The 23,480-nt window shown below is 40.3% G+C and overlaps 3 protein-coding genes across 8 annotated transcripts in view; 1 reads left to right on the forward strand and 2 right to left on the reverse strand.

The window, feature by feature from the left end:
* The window catches only part of LOC121911868 (formin-2), a 41,433-nt gene extending 30,627 nt beyond the window's left edge, over positions 1 to 10,806 (forward strand). Inside the window, exons 14-18 of one of the 3 annotated variants that reach the window (XM_042433770.1) lie at positions 1,074 to 1,166; positions 7,179 to 7,230; positions 8,179 to 8,328; positions 9,380 to 9,461; positions 9,750 to 10,806. In XM_042433770.1, coding sequence (XP_042289704.1) covers positions 1,074 to 1,166; positions 7,179 to 7,230; positions 8,179 to 8,328; positions 9,380 to 9,461; positions 9,750 to 9,776 — 404 coding nt within the window. In that variant the 3' untranslated portion in view covers positions 9,777 to 10,806. Of the gene's footprint in view, positions 1 to 1,073; positions 1,167 to 1,462; positions 1,851 to 7,178; positions 7,231 to 8,178; positions 8,329 to 9,379; positions 9,462 to 9,749 lie in introns of those variants that run through there. The other 2 variants (XM_042433771.1, XM_042433772.1) reach the window with 2 other exon arrangements.
* A 205-nt stretch (positions 10,807 to 11,011) lies between these two features.
* grem2a (gremlin 2, DAN family BMP antagonist a) lies at positions 11,012 to 18,590 on the reverse strand. The gene is made up of 2 exons (XM_042433945.1): positions 17,467 to 18,590; positions 11,012 to 12,214 (listed from the first exon to the last, which is right to left on the reverse strand). The coding sequence occupies exon 2, from the start codon at positions 12,211 to 12,213 to the stop codon at positions 11,635 to 11,637; it is 579 nt and encodes a 192-aa protein (XP_042289879.1). The 5' UTR covers position 12,214; positions 17,467 to 18,590; the 3' UTR covers positions 11,012 to 11,634.
* Positions 18,591 to 19,144: 554 nt separating this feature from the next.
* rgs7a (regulator of G protein signaling 7a) overlaps positions 19,145 to 23,480 on the reverse strand; it is a 55,179-nt gene continuing 50,843 nt past the window's right edge. For 3 of the 4 annotated variants that reach the window (XM_042432697.1, XM_042432699.1, XM_042432696.1), the window contains 4 exons: positions 21,775 to 21,961; positions 21,414 to 21,503; positions 19,947 to 19,983; positions 19,145 to 19,706 (listed from right to left, as the gene is read on the reverse strand). In XM_042432697.1, the coding sequence (XP_042288631.1) occupies positions 19,963 to 19,983; positions 21,414 to 21,503; positions 21,775 to 21,961 (298 nt within the window). In that variant the 3' untranslated portion in view covers positions 19,145 to 19,706; positions 19,947 to 19,962. The remainder of the gene's footprint in view (positions 19,707 to 19,946; positions 19,984 to 21,413; positions 21,504 to 21,774; positions 21,962 to 23,480) is intronic. The other variant, XM_042432698.1, reaches the window with a different exon arrangement.

Genomic DNA, 23,480 nt, shown 5'->3' on the forward strand with positions numbered 1-23,480 from the left:
TTGCTGCATATCAAGACCGCAGGAAAAAAGCGTGGCAATTGGATTACGCTTTGACAAGCCAAACTGATTGGTTGAGTGGAAAAACAAGTCTTAATGAATGAGGCCGTTGGGAGAAGCTCACTTTTCACTACTCTGTCTCAAGTCACTCAGCACTTAGAACACTTTCCAAAGACTGAAGTGCCTACAGGTGGTAAAAAAAGACTGAGTTTTTGTGCAAACATATGTGTGCACAAGTGAGAGTGTGTATGTGTGAGGTTGTCCGCTTGCAGCTCGATCGACAATTCCCCAAACCTGGTCTGTTCTCTATCATGTTTTATGTATCTTTGCTGCTAAACCAATCAGGTATGTGATCCGTGTTGCCAAATATTGTTTTTCCTCTGCCATAATGATTCTTTAGGCTGTTCATTATTTGCAATTCATAAAGATGGAGTTGCTCGCAGGGGAAATGGACTTGAGTCTGCTCCGACCCCAGTGGCAGTGGCACATGCTTGGCCGTACATAAATACATCATCACATGCTATACCTGCAGACCTCTTCATTACCTAGCAGAGCCAGCTGAGTGCTCTAACAGACGCGGACTTTGATGACAGTTCCCAGAGGGGGGTTCTGATAGGTAGGCGGCGCAGAAATGGCCTTGGCTGGCCCAAAGGACATCAGAAAGCAGCACAGTGGAGAGAGCTCACTCTGTACCTTTTGGAGGAGGCACCATATGGTCTATGAATTACCATTTGCCCAATCCTGACCTCCCTGTTCCCCGAAGCGTCTCATGGCCTCTCCACCTCTAAGGCCTTGAGTGGAGTTTGTGTATCTGTTATGGTTGTAGATAGAGCGTGATGATAACATTCTCCTGGGATCAGTGCGCAGGCCTTCCTGGTTCCTGGGGGTGCCTTATTAGTGATTAAGGGTCATTTAGTCTTTGCTGACACTTATTCAGCAGAAATTCAGCTGAGATTTATCAAAGCAAGCCCAACCAGGGTGAAGTGCATTGTAGATTTTCTAATTACAATACAGAAGATGGATAAGGTATTATTGCTCTGAAAGACTTTCATCATGATCCTCTCCTGTACTTTCAGCATGCTCAGCCGAGACAGAGAAAGTATGCAAGCTGTCCTCCGAAGAGAACCTGCAGCCCTTTAAGGACAAGATGGATGAATTTCTCAGCCAAGGTGAGCTTTTTTTCCCAAATCAACTAAAACTGATAATACTTTCACCAGTCCCATTAAAGGGTAATGGTGTGTGCACACCAAACGCGAAGCAACTTTTTCGCATGGCATGATTAGTCAATTCACTTCTATTTGTGCTGGGCAACGCAAATGACGCGACTCGAATACGAAAAATTTGCATCATTCGCGCAAGTTGAAAATATTGGGAGCGAAAAATTTGCGCGTATTGCGGGGCTTTGCAGAGTGTTGTGTTAGTGTGTGTGGAGGACCGGAGTGACGGAGCCACTGTTCACTGACAGACAGCTGCTGAGCGCCGGGGAGCTCTAGAGGAGAGAGCCTGGAGTAGAGCCAGAGCTTCTGGAGGAATAACATCCGGAGTCACACTGGATTCTGCTCTGATCCGGAGTCGTTTACCTGCGGGACGAGAGCTCAGAGTTTATGTTTTTAACTTTTGGGATTAAAAAGTGGATTTATCTTCACTCTCGCTTCTCAACTTATCTGCAGTGGTGAGCTGTGGATGTGCTGACCTCCACTATCTCGTGTTATAATGTAATTAGTCTCTCTTCATCCATGTTGACTGCTGACTGCAGGGGAAATGTACTTGAATGTACTTCATGGACGTACAGAAAGGAGAGGGGAAAAAGAAGAGAGACTGGAGGGAAATAGCAGAAAGAACTGGAGGTCCTGGTGAGTTTCAGTCAGAGGCTGAACTGAACACAAACACACACACACACACGCCCAGACACAGTTGGTGCCTGCCATTGCTTGCTAGCTTACGGCTAATGTACAGTAACGTATTCTGGCTGTTTAGGACAAATAAACACAAATGATCCTGTGGTGAAACTTACACGAGTAAAGGTCTTTTCATAAACGACACTCCGCCTGTGTACCTGCTTGGATCCGTGGGGTCTCACTGCGCTCCTTATGTGAATAGACAAGCAGACAAGCATTCCGCGAGTAAATGCCAAGTGCTCTATGTTTGGTAACCATGGAAATGGCCTCTGTGCACTACTATCCCTGCTGGTACAACTGCATTTTCTTTATAGGCTATAGCAACATATTAAAAATATCTTCTAGAAATATTGAAAGAAAGTGTCTATAACTCAATAACTACTAACTTTCAAATTAGTCCAGTTAGTAAGTTTACCCTACTAGTAGCCTAAGTTGAGTATAATTGAGTTAAGTATGTTAGCTATAGTTCTGTGAGTAGGCCTAGTGTTTAGTTTATCCACGGACCAACGTTTAGAAAACAGTTATATATCTCAGGGAACTCACAAATGGCAAGGATCAGTCTCTTGTCCATTGATTTGCACTGCGTGTCGTGTAGAAAAAAATTCAAGACAATTCAACTCTGGCGGCGGGTGTGTGCGTGAGACGAGCACAACCATGGCAGTTTTGCACCAGCTTGTCGCTCTGCCTGTCAGATTGCCCACGCCTCCCTACCTGCCCTCTCACCTCTCGCGTCAAATACACGAATAAACACAAATGATCCTGCGGTCAAACTTGCAAGTACAAGTAATACAAGGCAAAAAGTCGATTCATGTTTGGTGTGAACATGCCATTAAGTCTGGTGATGGACTGTAATTTTCTTCTTCTTGTGAACAAATCCCATGAAAACAATTCATCCGACTACAAAACACTGCCTATGTAACCAAAGTCTAATATAACTTATTCCTCTGTGCCTGGTCCCCAACAAATGCACTATTAACTCCTGTTTTAGTTTGCTAAAAATTACAATGCACAGGTTTTTAGGAATTTTTTTAGGAAGCCTTTGAACAAATAAGTTTGTGACCTGTTTTTTTTTTTTTGTTTGTTTGTTTTAAACGAATAGACCACATTGAGCACCACAGACAGGAAAGGGAAGTCTGAAAGTACTGAGATGGACTAACAAATTGTTGGTTTAGATCTTCATGGGATTTGTTCACAATAAGGAAAATATAGTATATGTCTGCCTTATTCTTTTAAATATGATGAAACAGATGATGGTCAACACTACTGGTTTGCTCATCTGTGTAACCACCAGACAAGGGGTTAATATTTAAAATGCAAATAATTTTCCCCTCCTGATTCAAAACGTATTCTGCGCTGGTATACACTTGGCATGTCTAAAGTTGAAAATTCCTCTGTGGTGTGAGAGTATGTGAAGCAGCTCATCAATCAGAATAAGTCTTCTATGTCTGCAGACACATTTCCAAATCTGCTTCATGCCGTTTTCTGGTTAATATACACACGCAAGGGTTCACTCAGTGTCGTTTTCATAGGGACGTCTGTTTATTACAGAGTGTATTGAATAACTTGCAGTGATTGTTTCACGTTTACCTATGTTTTGACAGATTATGGCTGCACTTGGTAGCCTGGCCCTTTTATCTTGATCTTTACCATATAAAACAGAGTATATCTTGCTCTGCGTCATAGGAAGAGAAGGTGAACCTGTCATGCAGCCTGCAAATTGACAGCGGAGAACAGAACTGGATGCCTGAGAGGCTGAAAAACTGACATATTCGGCACCTGATCCCTTTCACTTAGTAGTTTTGACGTCATGTTTTAATCATATTTGTCCTTGTTCATGCTGTTTAAAATTTTTCAGTTCCTGTCTTCCTTTTATTTTTCCAATCTCCAACTCCTGTCCCGTTCTAATAACAAGGATTTTTGCTTTCAGAGGAGTGTCAGGGAGGTTGAAAGCACCCTGTTGCCTCCTTGACCTTCTCTCTCTCTCTATCAGTCCTGCAGTGCTATTAGGAAATTTAAAAAAACCTTCAAAGTGGGGTCTTTACCAAGAGGGCTGTTAAAAAGATGATGATGAATTGATTATAAATGATGAGCATTTCCGCTTCCATTACCCTTTTAGCCACGTTAGCTGGCTGTCCTCAGGCACTGGTTCCTGTGAGCTGAATGCTAATGTGAGCATGTTAATGGTAATATGCTCATGTTTAGTAGATATAAAGTTTACCATGTTCATCATCTTAGTTTAAAACTGCTGAATATTACCATTTGCTAGTTAGCATTCAGACATTAGTTTTGCAGGTCATATAAACCAAAGCACTGGACAAATGAAAAATTTTACCTGTTGATGGTTGCTGACCTAGATGAAAAGTCAGGGATCACTTAAGATATTACAATTCATCCTAAGGAGAACATGAACGCATGAATGTACCAAATTTCATGCCAATCCATCTTATAGTTGTCAAGACATGTCACTCAAAACCACAAATGTGAATCTTGTGGTGGTGCTAGATGAAGAGTAAGGGGGTCACCTAAGTCAAAAGGATGCATCATGTGGAAACCATGAATACCTATACAAAAGTGTGTGCCTATCTATCCAGTGTTTTGATATTTCACTGTATAAATGAAAACTCCTGCTGATCTGCTGGTGGCGCTAGTGGAAAAATCATAGGATCACCAAAGTCATTAGGATTCATGCTCTGGGTATCCTGGGTATCTGTAACAACTTCCAAGGCAATCCGTTCAGTAGTTTTTATTTTATTAGTTTTTATTTCAGTCTGGACCAAAGAGGTGGACCAACCAACTGACAGACCAACATTGTCATCCCAAAAACAATGGCAGTAGTGTAGCTAAAAATCTCCTGTAGACACCACAGAACAAGAACAAGCTAAAGTTAAAAAAAAAAAAAAATCTTTAGCTGCAAGTGAGAAAGGAGGCCAACAGCTACTACTACATTTTTGTTCTAGATACTGTTACAGCCTGCAACTTCCACAAAAAACGCCATGTCTGTTGGTCGAGTCCACCAGATGTCATACAGTTATGCTTTTATCTCCATAATCTGACATCTACAATATTGGGATATTGTGGTCCACTTCAAAGGTGTAAGACTTGGTTTGTTATGCTTGTTTTAACATAGCAAGCCAAATGTCATACTTTATGTATCGTTGGCTTTGACCCTGGCTATACGTTCAGCTGACTGTGACCAATCTTTCTGAAGGACCTGGCTCACAGACCTCTCTCCAACTGCTTTTGTATTCAAATGAGAGTATAATGTATAGCACATGTTCTTCCGCGGTAATGCTCACTGTCCATTTTAAAGGAAGTCTGCAGATGAAAGCTCTCTCCCATTTCCATCTCTACCTCTCTCTCTTTTCCTCTCTTGTGCTGTCTCCCCTGTGTTCGAGAGAAATATGGGAGCTCTCTCTTTGATGCAAATGACGAGGTTTTTCCTCTGAGAGCAGAATGTAAGCACCATAACATGGACATGTGACTCACAAGGCTCCAGACGGGATTCTTGGGGTTCCTCCACTGTGGCGGTGAAAAAAGAACAACAGCCAAATGTCTTATTTTTGTTATTTCTGTAATTTCTAAAAAGCCTGGGGTTAAACTGTTTCTGGCTCCACAGTTTAAACCGCTTTTGTTTATTTTCTGACCATGAAACTAACCACAGAATAACAGTGGGAGCGGACTTGTTGGAGCTCTGCTGTTTGGTCTAGCTCGATTTTCCCCGCTCGATCCACAAATTCTCATGCATGCAGGCCTTTGATGGAGCCTCTGTGACTAGCAAGAGAACACTGGCCATGTGATAATCTGTTTCTGATGGACATGAAGATTAGCAAGACTGATGTTCTCTCTCCCCCTTTCCTACAACTCTACAACTCTCAGTAAGCTGATATGGTTAAAATCAATATCAAAATAAGACTGTTCACCACATTATGGTAAAATCACACATAGACATGTTGATTTTTGTCATATTGAACCATATGGGAATGCTAGCGCACTGACAGAACTGACATCTCTCTAAGATCATCAATGTAATGAAGAATGCAATTAATCATATTAAATAATCCATCCACAGGGGAACATTTACCAAAGAGTGTCTGAGTTTATGTACTTTAATTTATGAGTTTACATAAATTTACATCACTCATAGCAGATTCTTCCACTTTAGCGTTAAAGTAAATGGTCTCTAGTAGCATCTGAAATCGCCTTTGCTCAAAAATCAAAGCACCGTACTGATATTAAGACTACTTTAAGCAAGCCCCATTCATATTATTTACAGATTTGTCATCATTTATTGATGAGCCGTCAGCAGAGAGCGACACGATTGTGGACTACAGAGTGATTTTAGCACTGTGGAATGGTTAAGCATAGTGCTGGCCTCAATGGGTTTGACTAAGATCTTTAGATATGACTCTGGCTTCAATTACACATAGCAACCAGATATTCCCAGGATAAGAGCAGAACACACATTTGTGCCAGGAAAGATTCCCTGTCCCATCTACTGTCATGTACGTTTTGGAGAGCCGTGAGGAGGCTTCACTGTAGGTCATTCCTGATCATTTGACAGTTGAAGGCAGCACCATCTTACAGATTATTGACCTTGAGGGAGCTGTCTGGGAGGGATATAGATGAGTGAAAAAAAACAAAAAATACAGCTGGATTGACTCCACTACTGCTCTGTTATATTTGAAAATGGGCTGGAAAATCAGCCCAAGGATCTGAAATTAGATAAGGAGTAACCTGTAGCATTTTCCTGACTGAGGCTGTCACATTTCACTGCTGTTCTCTTATATCATAATTTATAACACAGTCAAAAGGATCCTGATGGCCCACTGAGATAAGTGTTGTGGCCTGCTGGAAATATCTTCTAATGTGTACCATGGTGTCCAACTCCCAGTTTCCTTACCCTCTCGCTGTCTCTCTTCCTCTCACACATTTCAACCTCTCACACACACAAACACACACACACACACACACACACACACACACACACACAAGCAAGTACACAGTCATCTGTCTCCATTGGAAGCAACTCTGCACAAAGAAGCACTTGTCCTGTGATCTGCAGTGCTCATTTGTCAGTTGTGCAACAGCGGACAATCCAGCACTCAATAACCTGGTGGCACACCAGTGACCTTGAAGATGTCTGTTGATTTAAGTAATGGTGACATGTAGAATCCTCCTGTATATACAAGTAGCACTGTAGGTGACACAGGAAATGTTATAATCCTGTATTTACTCATGCACTCAGAGCTCTTTCCCTTTTATCAAATTTTTTTCTCTTTACAGCCAAAACTGAACTGGAAACACAGGAGAAGCAGCTGGCAGATACTCAGAAGATGTAAGAGTTTTCTTTATCTTTAGCCTCTTCACCTGCAGTCACTCTTATTCAATTTCATGGCTTTAAATTATGTCTTTTCTCATGCGTCAAATCCGTGATCCCAGTTGTGAAATTGAAAGTAAAGGCAACAGAGAGTATACATCCAATACAGTTTTGAAGTGATATATTCTCACTGCAGTGAAGAAATATAATCTTGCTGCTTTGTCAATATTTAGGACTCCTCGTTCCTTCAGTTACATGGAAGGTGCAGGCCGTCATGCCAGGCCTTCAGTAGACGGGAGGCCCCCTTTGCCGTGTCTGTGTTGTTTATCTAAGCGGAGCGAGAGTAGACAGCCTTGGCTCCAGGCTTCTGTTACTGCTGGCGAGGAATGTGTTCCTATAGCACACTCCAAACAAAGAGACCCCAACCTGTCCACTGTATTGATCCACTGCAAATGGCCACCACATTTAACACTCTAATGTGTCATCCTCTGCCATGTGCGCTCTTTCCTTCTGCTAGATCTGTCTTTAGCTTGTGGTTATACGTCTTTCCCCCTGTTTCCTCGCTGATGCTTACACACATTACAGTAGGTGTGTGTACTTACATGGACACACCATGGATACACACCAGGGAGAGAAATGACAAAGCTGAACACAAGACGTATGAGTTTTATTTTAGTCCCTGAAGTTAATCTGTCAGGGGAAATGGAATGACTGTGCTGCTTTTGTGCCAGTAATTGCATTTTGTGTTCACTGTTGTTCCCTGAAATGCACAGTCATCATTGCTTTGTGTTTTTTATGTTACTCTACTATTAAATCTCTGAAAAAGCATATTATTCCAAGATTAACTTTCATATTTTGCATATTTGCTTAGCACTGCCAGGTTTCACAATAATCGGCGTAGGTTTCTCTAATCTCATGTTGTAATAGTTTGGTCTTGAAGTAATGTTTTTGTTCTCCTTTTCTCAGCTTCTTGGAGTTGAGCGTGTCCTTCTCGGTTAAACCCAAGGCAGGAGAGAAAGAGGTTTCTCCCAACACTTTCTTCTCCGTTTGGCACGAGTTTTCCACAGATTTCAAAGATCAGTGGAAGAAGCAGAATAAGCTGATGTTACAGGAACGGTGAGCATATGATAACAGACAAATTTCCTACTTCAGAATATGACATTATACTGACAGGACACATGACCTGATTGTCCTAAAACCAAATCCTGCTGAGACATCAGAGTTTTTTGATTCATTGTATTTGTCTTTTGGAAGAGGAGACCAATTTCTGACCTTTAAAATGTCATTACAGATGGACTGATGTTCCTACATTTAGAATTTTCCCCAAGCGTTAAGTTCCCGAACCATTAATAACTTACAGCACATCTCGTGCTCACTGAAGATCCTATCAGATTCATTCAAATTCATGAAGGGAAAAGAGGTTAAATGACCCAAATCTTTGTCCTCACCCCAGTAATGAAAAGAACACATGCAGCATCCAGTTAGCTTCCAGTGGTTTGATGAATATAAAGATAGTATTGCGCATGTTAACAAAAAGCAAATTGGTCCATTATGTCAAATGAAGATTGAATTGTGATATGTATTTTCAAGATAAGCAAAATGTCACAAGCTTTGCTTGTTCAGTAGGAAAGAATAAAAACAAATCTGAAAGCATTAACTCTTCGCTCTTTGCCACAGGCAATCATCCCAATTCTCACTCTGCTGGTTTCACTTTTAGACTCCAGTGGAAATATAGATATATATCCTCACCTACGCTGTATGGCCATGTAAACATGCAGCGCTGGCACACGAAGTACCCATGTAATGAATAGAGGCAAGATGCATGACTGTTGGTGTAAATTGTTGTACTCACTCATTGCCAACATGCTGATCGTTTTGTCTTTTGTAAAGCACAAATGAGTAGTGACACTGCTGGCTCTCTCCATGCAGTAGTAAACGAGTGAGTCATTTCAGAGTAGGAGGACTGGCCATTTGACAAACCGAGATCATTGTGTCCAAATTCCACATGACCATAGTCTGGACAGCCTAAGCTGAAATTGTTGTTCTGTGTCTTTCTTTTGTATGGTGAAATAGTGATTTTCAGCTGTGTGAATGAGTGTGTGTGTCCATCTAATTATTTGCATTTGAGGTGCATACAGTGACTGATAGTAATTGTTTGTTTTTCTAGGGTCAAAATGGCCGAGGAGTGCTTCAAACAAGCTAGAGAGAAAGCTACCTACAATGTCAAACCCAAACATGCAACTGGAATAGTACGTCTACCCTTCTTGTCTCAGTTACAGTATTATATGTTCTCTTCTGCACAGGGAATTCAGCTCATCTGTCCTTTTTTAAAAGAAATTGCTTTAACCACTACCAGCCCTCGTCTTTTTTTCTTCCATTTGTGCAAATTGTCTCTTCACCTAGCAGACTCTGTTCCTTACAAACACCTCTCAAGGTGTTCAAGATCTCCTGTTGAAGCACCTCATGTATCGAGATAAGTGCCTGTGCTGCCACCTGTAAATAATTCAGACTTGTGTTTTTTTTTTTTTATTCCACAGAAGGCAAAGCTGGGTCAGAAGATCTGAAGCAGAGAATGGAAAATTATCATCACCAAGCCTATTGCACAAGCACTGTTTGTACAATATGACATGACTCATCAGTCATTTTTACAACATTTATTTGCTTCCAGTATTTGTTTTCAGTTGATTTACAATTATTGTTTATTGCGAGTTGGTCCAAACTGGATATTATATTGTTTAAAAGTGGAATGAAAAACGGCATTCACAGCCACCCCTTGATAGCACTCCAATAATTAAATGAAATATTGCTACCAAAAGACATCTTTAAGCTGAGATGATTTAAATGTAGTCGAGTCATTTGCCAGAAAATGCCAGAAAATGCTCACTGCAGAAATTTGTAGCGACATTATATCCTTGCTTTCGTCGTATTTTATAAGCCATATGTAACCTATTTTCTTTTTTTTAGTGCAGATCCCAAGTCTAGTTTACTAGGAGGGCATGAACATTTCCTCTTTGTATGTCCTTTCCTCAATAAAGAAAAGCACAGACTTTTATAACATTTATAATCCGGTAGGTATAGATCACCTGTCAGACATAAAGTGCCTTATCGCACAGTGGAGTGGTCAAATCAGTGCTGTAGACCAGAGACATATCATCTGTAATTAAATGTTATATGTAAGAAGAGAAACCTGTTTTACATCAGCTGAAACATGACAAGTTTACTTTCATATAGTGTGTTTCAGATCATAGTAATGATTATATCTATGTTTTAAATACAGCACCTCCTCTGTTGTGTTTAATTATGCCTTTTCTTCCAAAAAGTTCATGTATACCCAAGTGGTGTGATCTGATAGAGACCTGCTATTGTTTTATTCAGCAGTATTATCAACTTGCTTTATGTTTTAAGCAAAACCCTATGCACTTAGTATTGCCTTTCCTACTTTGTGAGAGTATGTAAACATCCATATGTTAATGCAGCAATAGGATCATGTGATGTGACGTTTATGTGCAATATCAACAATATGTTTTTGATTGAATACCTTTTGACCATGAAAAAATATATTTATTGAATAAAAGAAATTACATAAATTTTTAATAGATATTCTGCTGTTGCTGATTTTTTTTTTCTGTTTATCAGCTGTCCAACGGTAAAATTAAGTGGTACAGAACTGCATGCACTCTAAACACCACTGTTGTTTTATATGAAATAGATTTAATATACTTTTCACATACATAATTACACACATACATAAAATATATATATATATATATATACTGTATATATTGCATTGCACCTCCATTACACATGCTGCAGTATGTTTTTCCTACTGGCTAGTATACTTGTGGCAAATCTGTATAGCCAGTCTTGTGTTCAAGCAGCTGGATGCCACTAGTCCTTGTTTCGCTTTATGTTTCTCTGAATCTTTTCCTTGACATCCAATTGTGTGTCGTTGGAACACCAAAGAGTTTAAGGAAGAGAAACAGGATAACGGATACAATACTTTTAAAATACAGTCAATTAAAGTCAACAGCTCCTACAGGTAAAAACACGATCTCTCCCAGAAGAAATCCATAAGGTTCTGTGGTTTTAAAACTCAGACGCACTTTCATAATTCCTTTCTAGGGACAAATGTACAAATAGGAAAAACTTGTTCACTGTTGAAAACTGGCTGCTTCATCATTAGTGTCTCTTGCACAGCAACTTGAACCAGTTTCTTTCAACAGCATCAGCTTGCCAACATGGCTGCAAGTCTGATTAAATCAGTGTTGAACCTTTGTTTTTAATAATACCAGTTCCATGTTTCATGTCATTTTCCTGTGGTTCAACTTGAGGCCAGTCCTTGTTTGGCAAGGTTTGTGAATTTCTGTTTTTGACAATACTTGGGATTTCATTTCAGTTTTAAAAGGCCTTTCAAGTCCTTCCTCACAGTTTCCCATGGCCACTCACATCCACAGACATGCAGCGACACTGTTTGACCCTCTGGACCTTACGGTGTCTGAAAGGGGGCTGCAGGTCTGGGCAGTCCAGCTGCACTGTGAGCTGTGTGATACGGTGCGGCCTGCAGAAGGAGCAGGACTGAAATGGTTCCTGGGCCTTGTTGTGGCTTTTTCTTCCAGAGCCTGAAGCTTGGCCTCGGCTCTGGCCCTGACCCGAGCTTGGACCCATATGGCGGGGGATGTAGAAGGAGTTGCACTGGCCATAGCAAAAGCGGTTGACCACAGTGCGGCTGCGGCAGCCCTCCTCGCTGATTGTCTGACGGAGGGGCTGGGTCTTACACCAGTCTCTGCGGAGGTAGCGGCGTTCTGTTACCACCAAGGCCTCCCGGCTGGAGGATAACACCTCTGGTTTCTGCTGCAATAGCCGGTGGTGACGTTCTGAGGACAGGTTCCCTTTGGTCTTGTATGGGGATGGGATGGATCCTTGGGGTCTGGGCTTTTTGGTCTCTGCAGTGATGCAGAGCACCCCAGCCAGTATGACTGGGATAGTTATTTTCCACAGCATTCTATAAAAAGAGAGACACGCATTACTATGCATTACATGTGAAACAAGAACAAAGAATAAAACATCTGTTACCACATGAATGTAATCTAAAAAACTGGTGTAATACTAATTCAGGCAATATGTAATGATACATGACAGTCATACAATTCCTAACATGACATTAATATTGCCAATCATGTATCCAAGTGTGCGAACGTGCATTCATGTTGAATCACCTTCGCAGTCTAGCCTTCCAGGCATCATTGAGGAAATGAATCCATCACGAGGGCCCCCATTTGTCAGCATCTCTGTGTCATTACTTCTATTTGCTTTCCTCTCGGCTACGCAACTCTTCCAAAAATAAACAAAGCCCTGCCATCAAAGGATACACTTAAACACCCATAACGAGAAGGGGAAGTTGATTTTATTGGTCCCGTCACCGGGTAAAATAATTAGGGCTTTGCTTACTTTAGTCATGAACTATGCCGCAGATATGTAAACAGGCATTAGAGAGGCCCATCTGCATGTTATTAGGGGAAGAGTTGGGGAACTCTACAGTACCCTTTGGGAGTCTGCTCTTCTACTCTTTGGTGATATACTATAGAGCAAACTGAGAATGACCCATAGTGTCCCTGATAGTCATAGTGCCTTCTGTATCATGCTAGCATCATAAATATGGAGTATGATCTAGAGAAATGATTTTTCTGCCATTCAGGACGGAGTATCCGCCCGTGTGCATGCTGTCAGTATTTGCGCCAGCACATTTTTGACCATCACTCAAGCATCTTTTCAGCAGATGTTGCTCTTGACAAGCATTGCATGACATCAAGTCAGAAATTCTGACAGAGAACCAACTGCCTCAAGGCCATTGGCTGCTCTTATTCACAGACTCCTCTTTGCTGTGCAAATTTGTATGTTCCCTGTCTTCCTTTCCTGGACCTGCAACTCACTCTGACATGGAACAAATTACTTTATCATAATCCACTTTGTTTTTTGCCTCCTTTTTTCTGCCCTTGACCCCGGGGTCATAGTAGTTCTGTCCGAACTGGACAAGCACTCAAGTCTGTATATCACTGTCCCAGCAGCACTTGCCATAAGCTAGACAGCAGCTGTTTGTCCATCCAGCAGAGACGTAGTATGAAGTCTAACCAGACTTTTCCTATAGGATATCCTGTGGTTTGGGTGATATGTTGAGTTAAACAGATACAGAGGACCTATTTTATTTTTAAGACTTTCTTGACTTCAAATCTGATTCCCTTTGAAATCAGAAATCTGTTTTGGATTTTTGCTTTCTTTATTAAGAGATAAAATGTGTGCAGGAGGGAAATATTTTCAGATTTTGCACTACACTTACAATCAAGTCTATTTCTGAAATTGGAAAAATGCATTTTGAAATACATTTTTCAGTAAAAGCATCACAGAAATAAGGAATTATTTTTATTTCATCAAATATATCTCCTCATATATCTTAAAAATGCAGTTCAGACCAGTATTTCTTCAGTAGACACACATTTTTGCATGCACACACATAATGTATGTGAAAGCCAGCACACACACTCATGCACACCCATCATACGGTTAGAATAACTAAACCAAAGACTCCCGCTGGGTCCTTCCACCACCTACTGCATTAGGGAGTCATGACCCCACTCTATCTTCCAGTGATCTACCTTCCATGTACAACATGGTCTCATTTGTCTTTCGCTGCACCGTCTTATTCCTGCTGACTGTGTATTTAAATGTATGAACCCCTAGTTAGAGGAACAGGCTCTGCTTCTGTGTTTCACTGCTCTTCAGCTATCCATCGCTTACAGAGGCACCTTGTGACACTAGTGAGCTACAGTCTGCAAAGCCCCGGGGACTTTGGAGGGATGACCTGACCAACTGTGTACATACGTAGGGCATGACAGATGGCCTATAGGCTACAGTCAGCAGCCGGGCTCCCTCTCCACTCCTAAACAAGGCCTAAGTATGATAGCGCCGGTCCTGCCAAGCTATACTCATCAATCTCTACAGCAAGACAAATTGCGGTTTTGGGGTAGGGATTCGGGGTCTTTGGGGGGGGGCACTGAGGTGGATGCGTGGGCGGTTAGTGGTTGGGGTAAGGAGATAGGAGGAAAGGGGCTGAAGAGATGGTGGGGTTTGGGACAGGGGGTAATGATAGTCTACAGATGACCTACTGGGAAACAAAACCAACTCCATTTGGGCTTCATGTATAGTATATGCCCTCTTTCCACAACTGTATATCTCTCCGCAAGCTGTTTGTCTCTTTATTTTTCTCTCTCTCCCCATATGTCTCTCTCTGTCACTCTATCTGTCTGTCTCTCCTTGACACATGCACTAATCATCACAGAGTCCCGGAGACGGAAGGAGACTGTGGTTTTCTGTGTTAATGCTGAGACAGAACTGAACCGGACCTCTCTGTCTGCTAAATACTAATATTGTCCACAAACACAGCTTTATGTTTTACCAGAACCACAAATACTTGGGGGACATGCTTCAGTGAACTGTGGCAGACCTTGGTTCCAAAATTCAGACCTCTAATGAAATTACAAATACCAGAAACAAATACCAGAGAGACTGCTGAGCTAGACACAAGCCTTTTTGAAAACAACTATTATCATCAGTGGGAACTTGTTATGTTTTGTTTTTCAGAATGGCATTATAATACCATGGTAATGTTTTGTGTCTGGATAACAATGGGTCTTTTTTCCAAATCTCAAAGTGAAATGAAAAAACAAAATTAGTCATGAAAATCTCCTGCCTAGCTTCGAAATATTTTAGTACATCTGTTATTCAATTATTAAAAGAAATGGAAAAAGAATCCAGAACCCTTTCAAGACATTCAAATCTGCACACACAGATGTACTTCCTCTAAACCATGTGAAACGTCTTCCCAGCATGTCTTCAAAGGCAGGTTAAAACAAACAAAACCTGATGCCTCAATTATTGGTGCGTCAGAAAGTCTCATACACAGACTGGTAAGTGCAGTTAATTACAGTAGAACTGCATTTAATTCACCGTGCAGCTCAAACCTCAATCACACACGGATAGCCACATGCACACACACGCACACACACACACACACACGCATGCACTCGCGCACCCATACGTGACAACACACATGCACGCACACGCACACACAGACCCAAACACACATACACAGGATATAAAGAGAGAGAGAGAGAAAGAGGGAAAGAAGGGTAAATGAAATGTTTTCACTTGAAGCCAATTACACAAAGAGGAACCATGTCATTATCTGCATTTGCGGATTGTATTTTCCCAAACTACGCTCGGCTGTTGGCTCATTAACAGTTGGGGGGGGGGCAGGAGGGGCTCCTTTCGGGGGCCTTGCTGTGTAAATGTGTCTAATGCCAACATTGCCAGGAGGTTGCTTTAGGCAGTTTGGGCAGCCATTTGTCACCACAATCCATCTTGATAATGACTAGCAGCCCAGATATAATGCTTTCCAAGCTAAGTACTGGCAAGAATGTAAGGCAACTCCTTCGCCTCTGCAACATAAAGTGCTTTAGTGGTGGATGAGGGGCAATTAGAGATGCTATGATAGTACAGTGTTTCTCATTTCAGACCAGGATGACACTACTTAACTGCAGCGATTAACACCACCTTTCATTTTTTGTCGAGGTGGAATTTGTTTGTTTAAAACCCCTTAACATACAGTTTCCCTACTATTTGTTTCCCCTTAGTAACTAATATAATCTTATACTGTGGTCAACCATTTTATAAACATTTGGTGTGTTTGGAAACTTTGGGATCTCCACTAGAATGGAGAGAATGGCTTGACTGCACAGCATGAGTTTGTAATGACTGGCCCATCAGCACGCCACTGCTTGTTAAGGAGTTTAAAAGTAGTTCTATTAAACCCTATTTTGCTCTCAGGCAAGGTGAATGTTCTGCTAGTTTAAAAATGTTTTCATCTTAACAGCAACAGTTGCCACAACTGGCCCAAATACAGCATTACACTGCTGTATTTAATCCGCTTTCCTCAGTGTTTTCTTAGTACCTGTCCATGTGTAAAGTGTACACTTCACATGTTAAGTATGTTGTTAAGGCTTCTATAAAATACCAGTTTTACTATCTTTAGAGGCTTACAATGAAGTGTTTTCTGTTGCTAAAGAAACTGTAATGTGTCCATGTTCTAAAGCCGCTTTGACATCAGAGTGGACTGTACAAGGTGGTGCAGTCACCGGAGCTGTAAGAAGGATCAGAAGGCAAACTCCCTACCATTCACCGCACGCATATTGTAGCAACACACACACACACACACACACACACACACACACACACACACACACACACACACACACACACACACACACATGTTCACACACCAACTTGGATACACATTAGTATACACATGACTACACACTACTGACTCACAAGTGAACATAAACAGACACACATACACAAGGATATACACCTGTACACATGAACAGAGAGAAAAAGAGATTATTTTGTAAACATAGAATACAGGTTTTTATAAATCATTATAACTCATTCTCTCTTTTTCAAATTCACTGGAAAAAACGAAACCGAGTCTTAATCTCACTGAGACGTACAGTACAACACACTGTCATCACTCATTAATTCTCTCCCTCACAACACTAATTCCCTGGAACCTCCAACCACTAATTATAGTAATTTAGTAATTTAGACACTTTTATCCAGAACACCTTGCAGTGCCTTGGAGGCGTATATTTTTATTATGGGTGGCCTCAGTGGGAATCAAACCCTCACTGCTGGCAGAAATACTAAATAGCTGTACAACTACTGCTGTTCAAATTACATGGTTGTGCTCTTAGTCATTCAGAGACGTAGTGAGTCACTCAGCCTCACTATCGCAGTCAGTCACTTACTGCCCACTTGTTCGAAGCACTCACGTGGGGTATATCAAACCAGCACTCAATGATCTACACTATACACTTTACTGGTACATTGTAGTTTCATATGTTATTATCAATATTTCTTCACTTAAATGGCAAATAAAGTTCAGCACTAATAATTGTAGTTTATGGTCCTGTTCTTATTTAAAATGAAAACATAGCCAATAAAATGTGGTAATTTATATGTCCATGTGTATCAGATTGCCTCAACAACTTTCTTTAAGTAGCAGAGGTGGCATTAATTTGGAATTAGTGCATAATAGTTTTTGTGGTAGCTGACACTAAAACATCAGTAGAAAGTTCTTGCAACTTGTAAAACAGTTTAGACTCTTAAATAAAGTGTTAAATAAGTGAAGAACAGTTCATGTACCTCTCACCACAGTGCACAGCGGGACAGTAACGTGTCAAGGATGCAGTCAGGGGAGGTTGTCCACCTTCAGTGGTCCTTGCGTCCGCTTCCAGGTTCTGGTTTCCATGGCAACATAATCTGTAGTATCCTCAGGCTTGTCCTTGCTCCTCTTTTTTCCCCCCGCTAAAGAAGTCTTGGACACAATCAGTTTTCCATCTTCCTGTTCTATTTGTATCTCTTTCTTGCGTTCTCACTCTGTCTAACTTCTTTAGTTTTTTTTTTGTTGTTGTTGTTCAGGTTTTAGAGATTAGCTCCAGATTTCAGTCACAGTAAGCCCATATCTTAGTGCTGTGGAGACTGTCTGTAGTCTGTCTTTGAGAGTGTTTGACTCACTGTAAAGCCTGCCTTAGTTTGAATCCCCACCACCCCCTTCCCTCCTCAAGACTGGGAGGGTTTTTCCTATTGGCCCTGGTCATTGTGTGAATCAAACCAAGCTTCACTTCTTTCATTTAAGTCTGGCTCTCTCTGTGTCTGTGTTTCTTGATATTTTTCTTTGATATTCTTTTTTTTAAACACTCAGCCATCCATCATGTGTCAAAGCGATCAAAATGACAGCTTTTCCTTTGTCTTTCTTTTTTCCTTTTTAAGTTTTCTTTCCCTCTTTCTCTGTTTGACATTTGCATTTCCATTTTAAGGAACTGAATGACATTTTGTCACGATGGACAATAAGGACGAGATTGTGGAGGAAACAATGATCTCGTACTAAACCCCTAAATTATCCTTTCTCATTGGCACAGTAACCACATCACATTACAACCCATAATTTGCCCAGTTAGAGTCTACAATCAGATAAAATCCCCAATCCATAAATCATTGTATGCATGTACCCTGACACACTGACAGGATGCTTTGAAAAATGCCACAATTCACATTCCTTGTTGCAACTGAGACAATAATGTTTGTCTGTTCTGTGGCTCTTGCTAAGCTGACCACTGGGCAAAGAAACTGAAAACACTGACTGTCACTTCTGCCATCAAAGAGCTGAAACATCAACAGACCCTGCAAAACCTCAGACGGGTACAGACTGAACAATAACCCATTTAGCCGACCAGAGGATGATGACACTTTTGCATGACAAAACTTCATTTGTCTGCAAAGCACCAGGTTGCATTTTGCAGATCTGGGTTGAGGAGGAGCCTGCTGCTGAAAGGAGGCATATCCCTGTTGTAAGAAATAATTTATCACCCTCTAGTGGTGAAAAGAAAAAGTGCATTGCACAAGCACTGTTGGATTCTTGTAAAACCCTGAAAAATGAAAGCTACACAAAGTCTTCATTGCTACAGTGGTACTGTGTGTGTCAGAAAAGTTAAAAAAAAAAAAAAAATCCAAGTCCAAGCCGTAGTAACAGATAGAGGGCCAACTTTAATAATACAAGTAAGTAAAAGTGTCTTTAAATATGGTATAAAAATAAATGCAGGAGAGAATAACAAAGAATTATGTTCTACATAAGACAGGAGACAGCATTTTTGTAATTTTGAATGTGACTTTACAAGTGCAATGAAAACCATATGTGCTAATTATTGTAGTGCAATAAAATAATGTAAAGCAAAATAAATGCACAATAAATAATTGTAATAATAATAATAATCATAATATATATGTATATATATATATATATATATTGTATATTCATTCTGCACAACACTTCCCATAGCGTGACAAAGTATCTGTGACCTCAGATCATGTAAAGCAATGACATTGGTTAGATTTATCAGTTTAAGCTGTCATTTTATTTATTATTTTTCTATGTGTTTTTTTTTTCTTTTTTTCTCTCTGACATCATTTGTTTCAGCTGGAAGTGAGAGAGGGGGCGCCGATCCAGCAGTTACGATGGAAAGAACTGGAACGTTGGACTGGAACACTGACTTTCTTTCAGTGACATTTTGCATCTCACCAGTCTGTCAGTGTCCTCACAAGTCCAGCAATGCCTCCTTTTCTGAGAATACTGGAAATATATCAGGTACTGTAAGAGGAGAGAGAAGAAGGAACATCCTCTCCATGGACATGCAACTTCCGGTGGACAACAGACGAACAGATGGCCCGGCTCATCACCTGGCTGAGCCAAGAACGGATGGACAGACAATGATGACGAAGAGATGAGATGGTCCCCCTCTCCATGTCCCAGAGAGAGAGTTGGCATTGATTTTAGCATGATGGCACACGACTGGTCAGCCACTTGGATACTAGTGGTTTCCCCTGTGCTGGGAAGAGAGAGTGCGAGGTGGAATGGACAGGCAGGAAAGAGAATAAGGTTAATATGTAACAGGGAATGGGAGTGAATAAATACATTTTGTATTTCACACACTGTGTTTACACATTTAAGGTTTGAGCTGAATGTAAATGGAACATTACTTATTTCATTACTTAGTTGACAGTATCACCAACAGTAAACAATAAAAAAAAACATTGTAAAATGCATATAATTTTGTATTAGACATTACCTGGAAGTAAGAGCCTTCAGAACAAGTTCTTACTTTTCTGGAGGGACAAAAATGACACATTGAGTGAAGTATTATTATCCTGAAGATCATTTGGAAGGCCATATATAAACTACAATATGAGAATACAATGGTTTGCAAGCCAAATAAACAGCTGTTCTGTTCAGGCTACCTCAAAGAAAGAAAAAAGAAAGTCTATCTCACATTATCATCATCATTATAAAGCCATTAGAAAGACTCAGAAATTGATCGAATGAAGACTTGGGTAAATAGAGAGGGGGCATGTAACTACCTATTAAATACCACTGCACTCATATGGTATTTGTCAGAAAGAAAAACAAATATATACATTGAAACCAACGTAGAGTTGTTTTTATTCCTTTTTTTTTTTTTTAAAAAAAACTCTAGTTATTATACTTAAATCTTCTTTGCCAGAATGACAAGCAGAGAAAATGTAGGAGGTATGAGACAGAGCAGGTTTTAATCACATAAATACACCTGTGTAATTCTGAATTATTCATCATGTTATGAAAGCCTCTGTGTTTCTGCTATTTATAATGGTTTCTATAAGCCCGGCAGGAGTCCTGATCAGCTACTCCATCATCCACACCTGAAGCAGACTCTATTAATATGTTGTATTCACTCTCCCTGCCCCTAATTGATATTGATGGCATGTGGTTTTGACATGTTCTTTGGTTTGACCTGGCGCCTTTCAGCAGCTCTACCACATACTCTGTATTCTGGAGTTTTATATCTAGTTCATATACATTTAATTTCTGAAGGAGACAGAATATATTTCCTATACATTCCACATAAAGCTGAACTTGCATAGGCAATATTTTTATATTAACACAGAATCAAATAACTGGCGTAATTTCAAGGAGTTGCTTGGAGTGCCAAATCCACCGAGAAAAAACATCCAACTCTGCAGCTTGACACAGACTAGCTTTTGTTTAGGAATTAGTGAAGAACAAACCACAACTAAAGGAACAGACACACAAAACCAATGGGATGCTGCTATATTACTGACAATTGTTTGATAAATTTTAGCTATATCTTCATAAACCAATGATAATAATACCTCTGTATTATGTTTTTGAGGGTCTGCATTTGAGATTCTCTGCCCCTCGGTGGTCTAACATCTCATATACTTTATTTACTTTATCATATCAACCTTGCTCCAGCAGAGGAATATATGTTATAACAGGTGTGTGCAACAGCAACTCCATTTCCACACTTGCTTTGTATGTGAATGGATTACTGGGAATGGGCTTACAGTGTGATCTAACAGACTTTAAAAAGGTGTGACAGTGGGTGCCAGGAAGGCAGGTTTCACCATCACTGTGATTGAAGAGTCAGTGTCTGTATAAAGATAAGGTTGTAAGCGTGAACTGTAACCTACACATACTTCTCTGCATCTCATTTAAAGATGTTTATCTCAGCATTGGAGACAGGTTAGGTGTTTTTTACCTTCTTCTTGGCCTGTAATAACTCCTGATAGGCACTGGAACGGATGAAACGACTGTAAGAATCACTCTTCATCAATTTGTAGATGTGTTCCTGTTGTAGAAAAATGTAATGTGAAAATAATGCATAAAAACATCAGACACAGGTATCACATATTGTTTAATATAAATAATAAAATGCAATATTCCACTGACTACCCAAACAGAACTGTGATTTATTCATTACCAGAAGATGTTGCTGTTGTGTCAGTTGATCCAGCAAAAAAGTTGAACTTTTTATGCTTATCTACTGTTTAGAACCCATATATGAACCATTACAGAGGTTAGCATGATGCATTTGTATTGTTAGCTATTGAATCACACACCTGTGCATCCTCAAAGGCATAGCGTCCAGGGTCTTTGACATTCTGGGTGGTTTTGTCGTAGCTCTTGGAGTCAACGTTGATGGCACTGGGCGCTCCGGGGGCCAGAAACTCCTGCCAGATCTCCTGAACTCGAGTTGGAACTTCTCTGATGGGACGCTTCTTTAGTTCCTGAACTGCTAGCCAGAACCTACAGACCAAACACAACAGTAAAAGATAGTATCCTATTATTGTAGAAAGTTTGATATGGTAGCTCTGGATCACAAATTGGAAGTTGGCACAGGTAAGAAGAAGTTATATAGAACAGACAGTTACATAATAATTAGCAGTGATAAATAAACTATAAGATCCATACTGGTGCTGTTCCTGAATATTGTCCATTGGTAGTTGGTAGGTAACAGTTTCATTCATTTTTCAAAGTCAGAAGTCAAACTAATCAAACATGTTTTTGTAGAGTAACCTTGAGGTTAGCTCAGCACAGGGTTTCCTTGGTAGTTAATTTTTTGAAGGATTAAGACAATACAGTCTTCAGTGAACAAAGACATATGATATGCACATATTTTGTTATTACAACTCAACATTTGAAATTTATAAATTGAAAGCTAACATTGTACAGCATTATAATTTACAGAGAGCTGTTATAGAGCAAAATGTACATTTTTAGGTCTATGTGAAGCACAGGCTTCATTTTATGCATAAGTAAAAACCCTGTAGCATGACAGAAGTGAGACTACATGTTAAGAAATATGTGAATGTAACTGCAGCAGGCAAATTTTTATCTGGTGCCTTATTTAGGAGCACCTCAGCAGAGACAGGTTTTAAATAGTGAGCAGTTACAGCACCACATTACAGGTTACATTTTAAAAAGTTAACGTTAATAAGGTTAATAGTCCTTCTTCTTGTAAGTTTATAATATTACATATGTATGTGAGTTCAATTATAGCTGAGTTAAAACACTCAACTGACTGAGCCACTTAATTATAATTTAATCAGACGGACCACATTATCAGCTTTGGACAGTACAACCATGTACCATCAGAGGGAGCACAGGAGCCATCCTGCACAGTGGTTACTCTACTCATTATCATGTGTTTGGTCGTGTGTGTCTGTGTCTGTGTGTGCATGTGTCCATGTGTGTATCTGTCTACAGCTAATCTCACATACTACTGGACCAATCAGCCTAATATTTTTGTGCACATTTATGACTGTATGCTCAAGGACCTCTCGTGGTTGCAGTGATTCACAATTGTTGAAAAACCTGTTTTATAATGCGTTTTTATACCGCCATTGACTGCTGACTCCTGGCTCCTCTTAACTGGCTGGTTGGGGCCGCAAGTTATCAACAACTGAAGCATAAGGTATTTCCGGCAATCAGCTAAGCTAAAAACAAGACTGTTGCTGGCCACATTTTGGCCTTTGTTGTGGCTCAAAAACTGACATCCATAGAAAAGTTTGGTCTCATCTTTAACAAAAGCATCTGCAGATTAATTCCATACCCAATTATTTATGATCCACTAAAGTTACACACAATGCGAGATGAATAAATCCCCATTTTTTTTTAGCTTCACTGCCATCTTGACTGTAAGATAACTGAGTGAGATTCAACTCTTCTTTGCTTGGGAAAGGAGGGGGAGGTAGGGAGGGGTTTCATTTTCTATGAAACATGTGTTACATTTTTAAATTGAGAAGTTTGGACTTATCGTCCCATT

This window comes from Thunnus maccoyii, chromosome 14 (genome assembly GCF_910596095.1).
Source record: "Thunnus maccoyii chromosome 14, fThuMac1.1, whole genome shotgun sequence".
Lineage (NCBI taxonomy): Eukaryota > Metazoa > Chordata > Actinopteri > Scombriformes > Scombridae > Thunnus > Thunnus maccoyii.

What these genes read in the sequence shown, in the direction of transcription:
- grem2a (XM_042433945.1), bottom strand. Translation starts at nt 12,213, where the DNA reads ATGCTGTGGAAAATAACTATCCCAGTCATACTGGCTGGGGTGCTCTGC.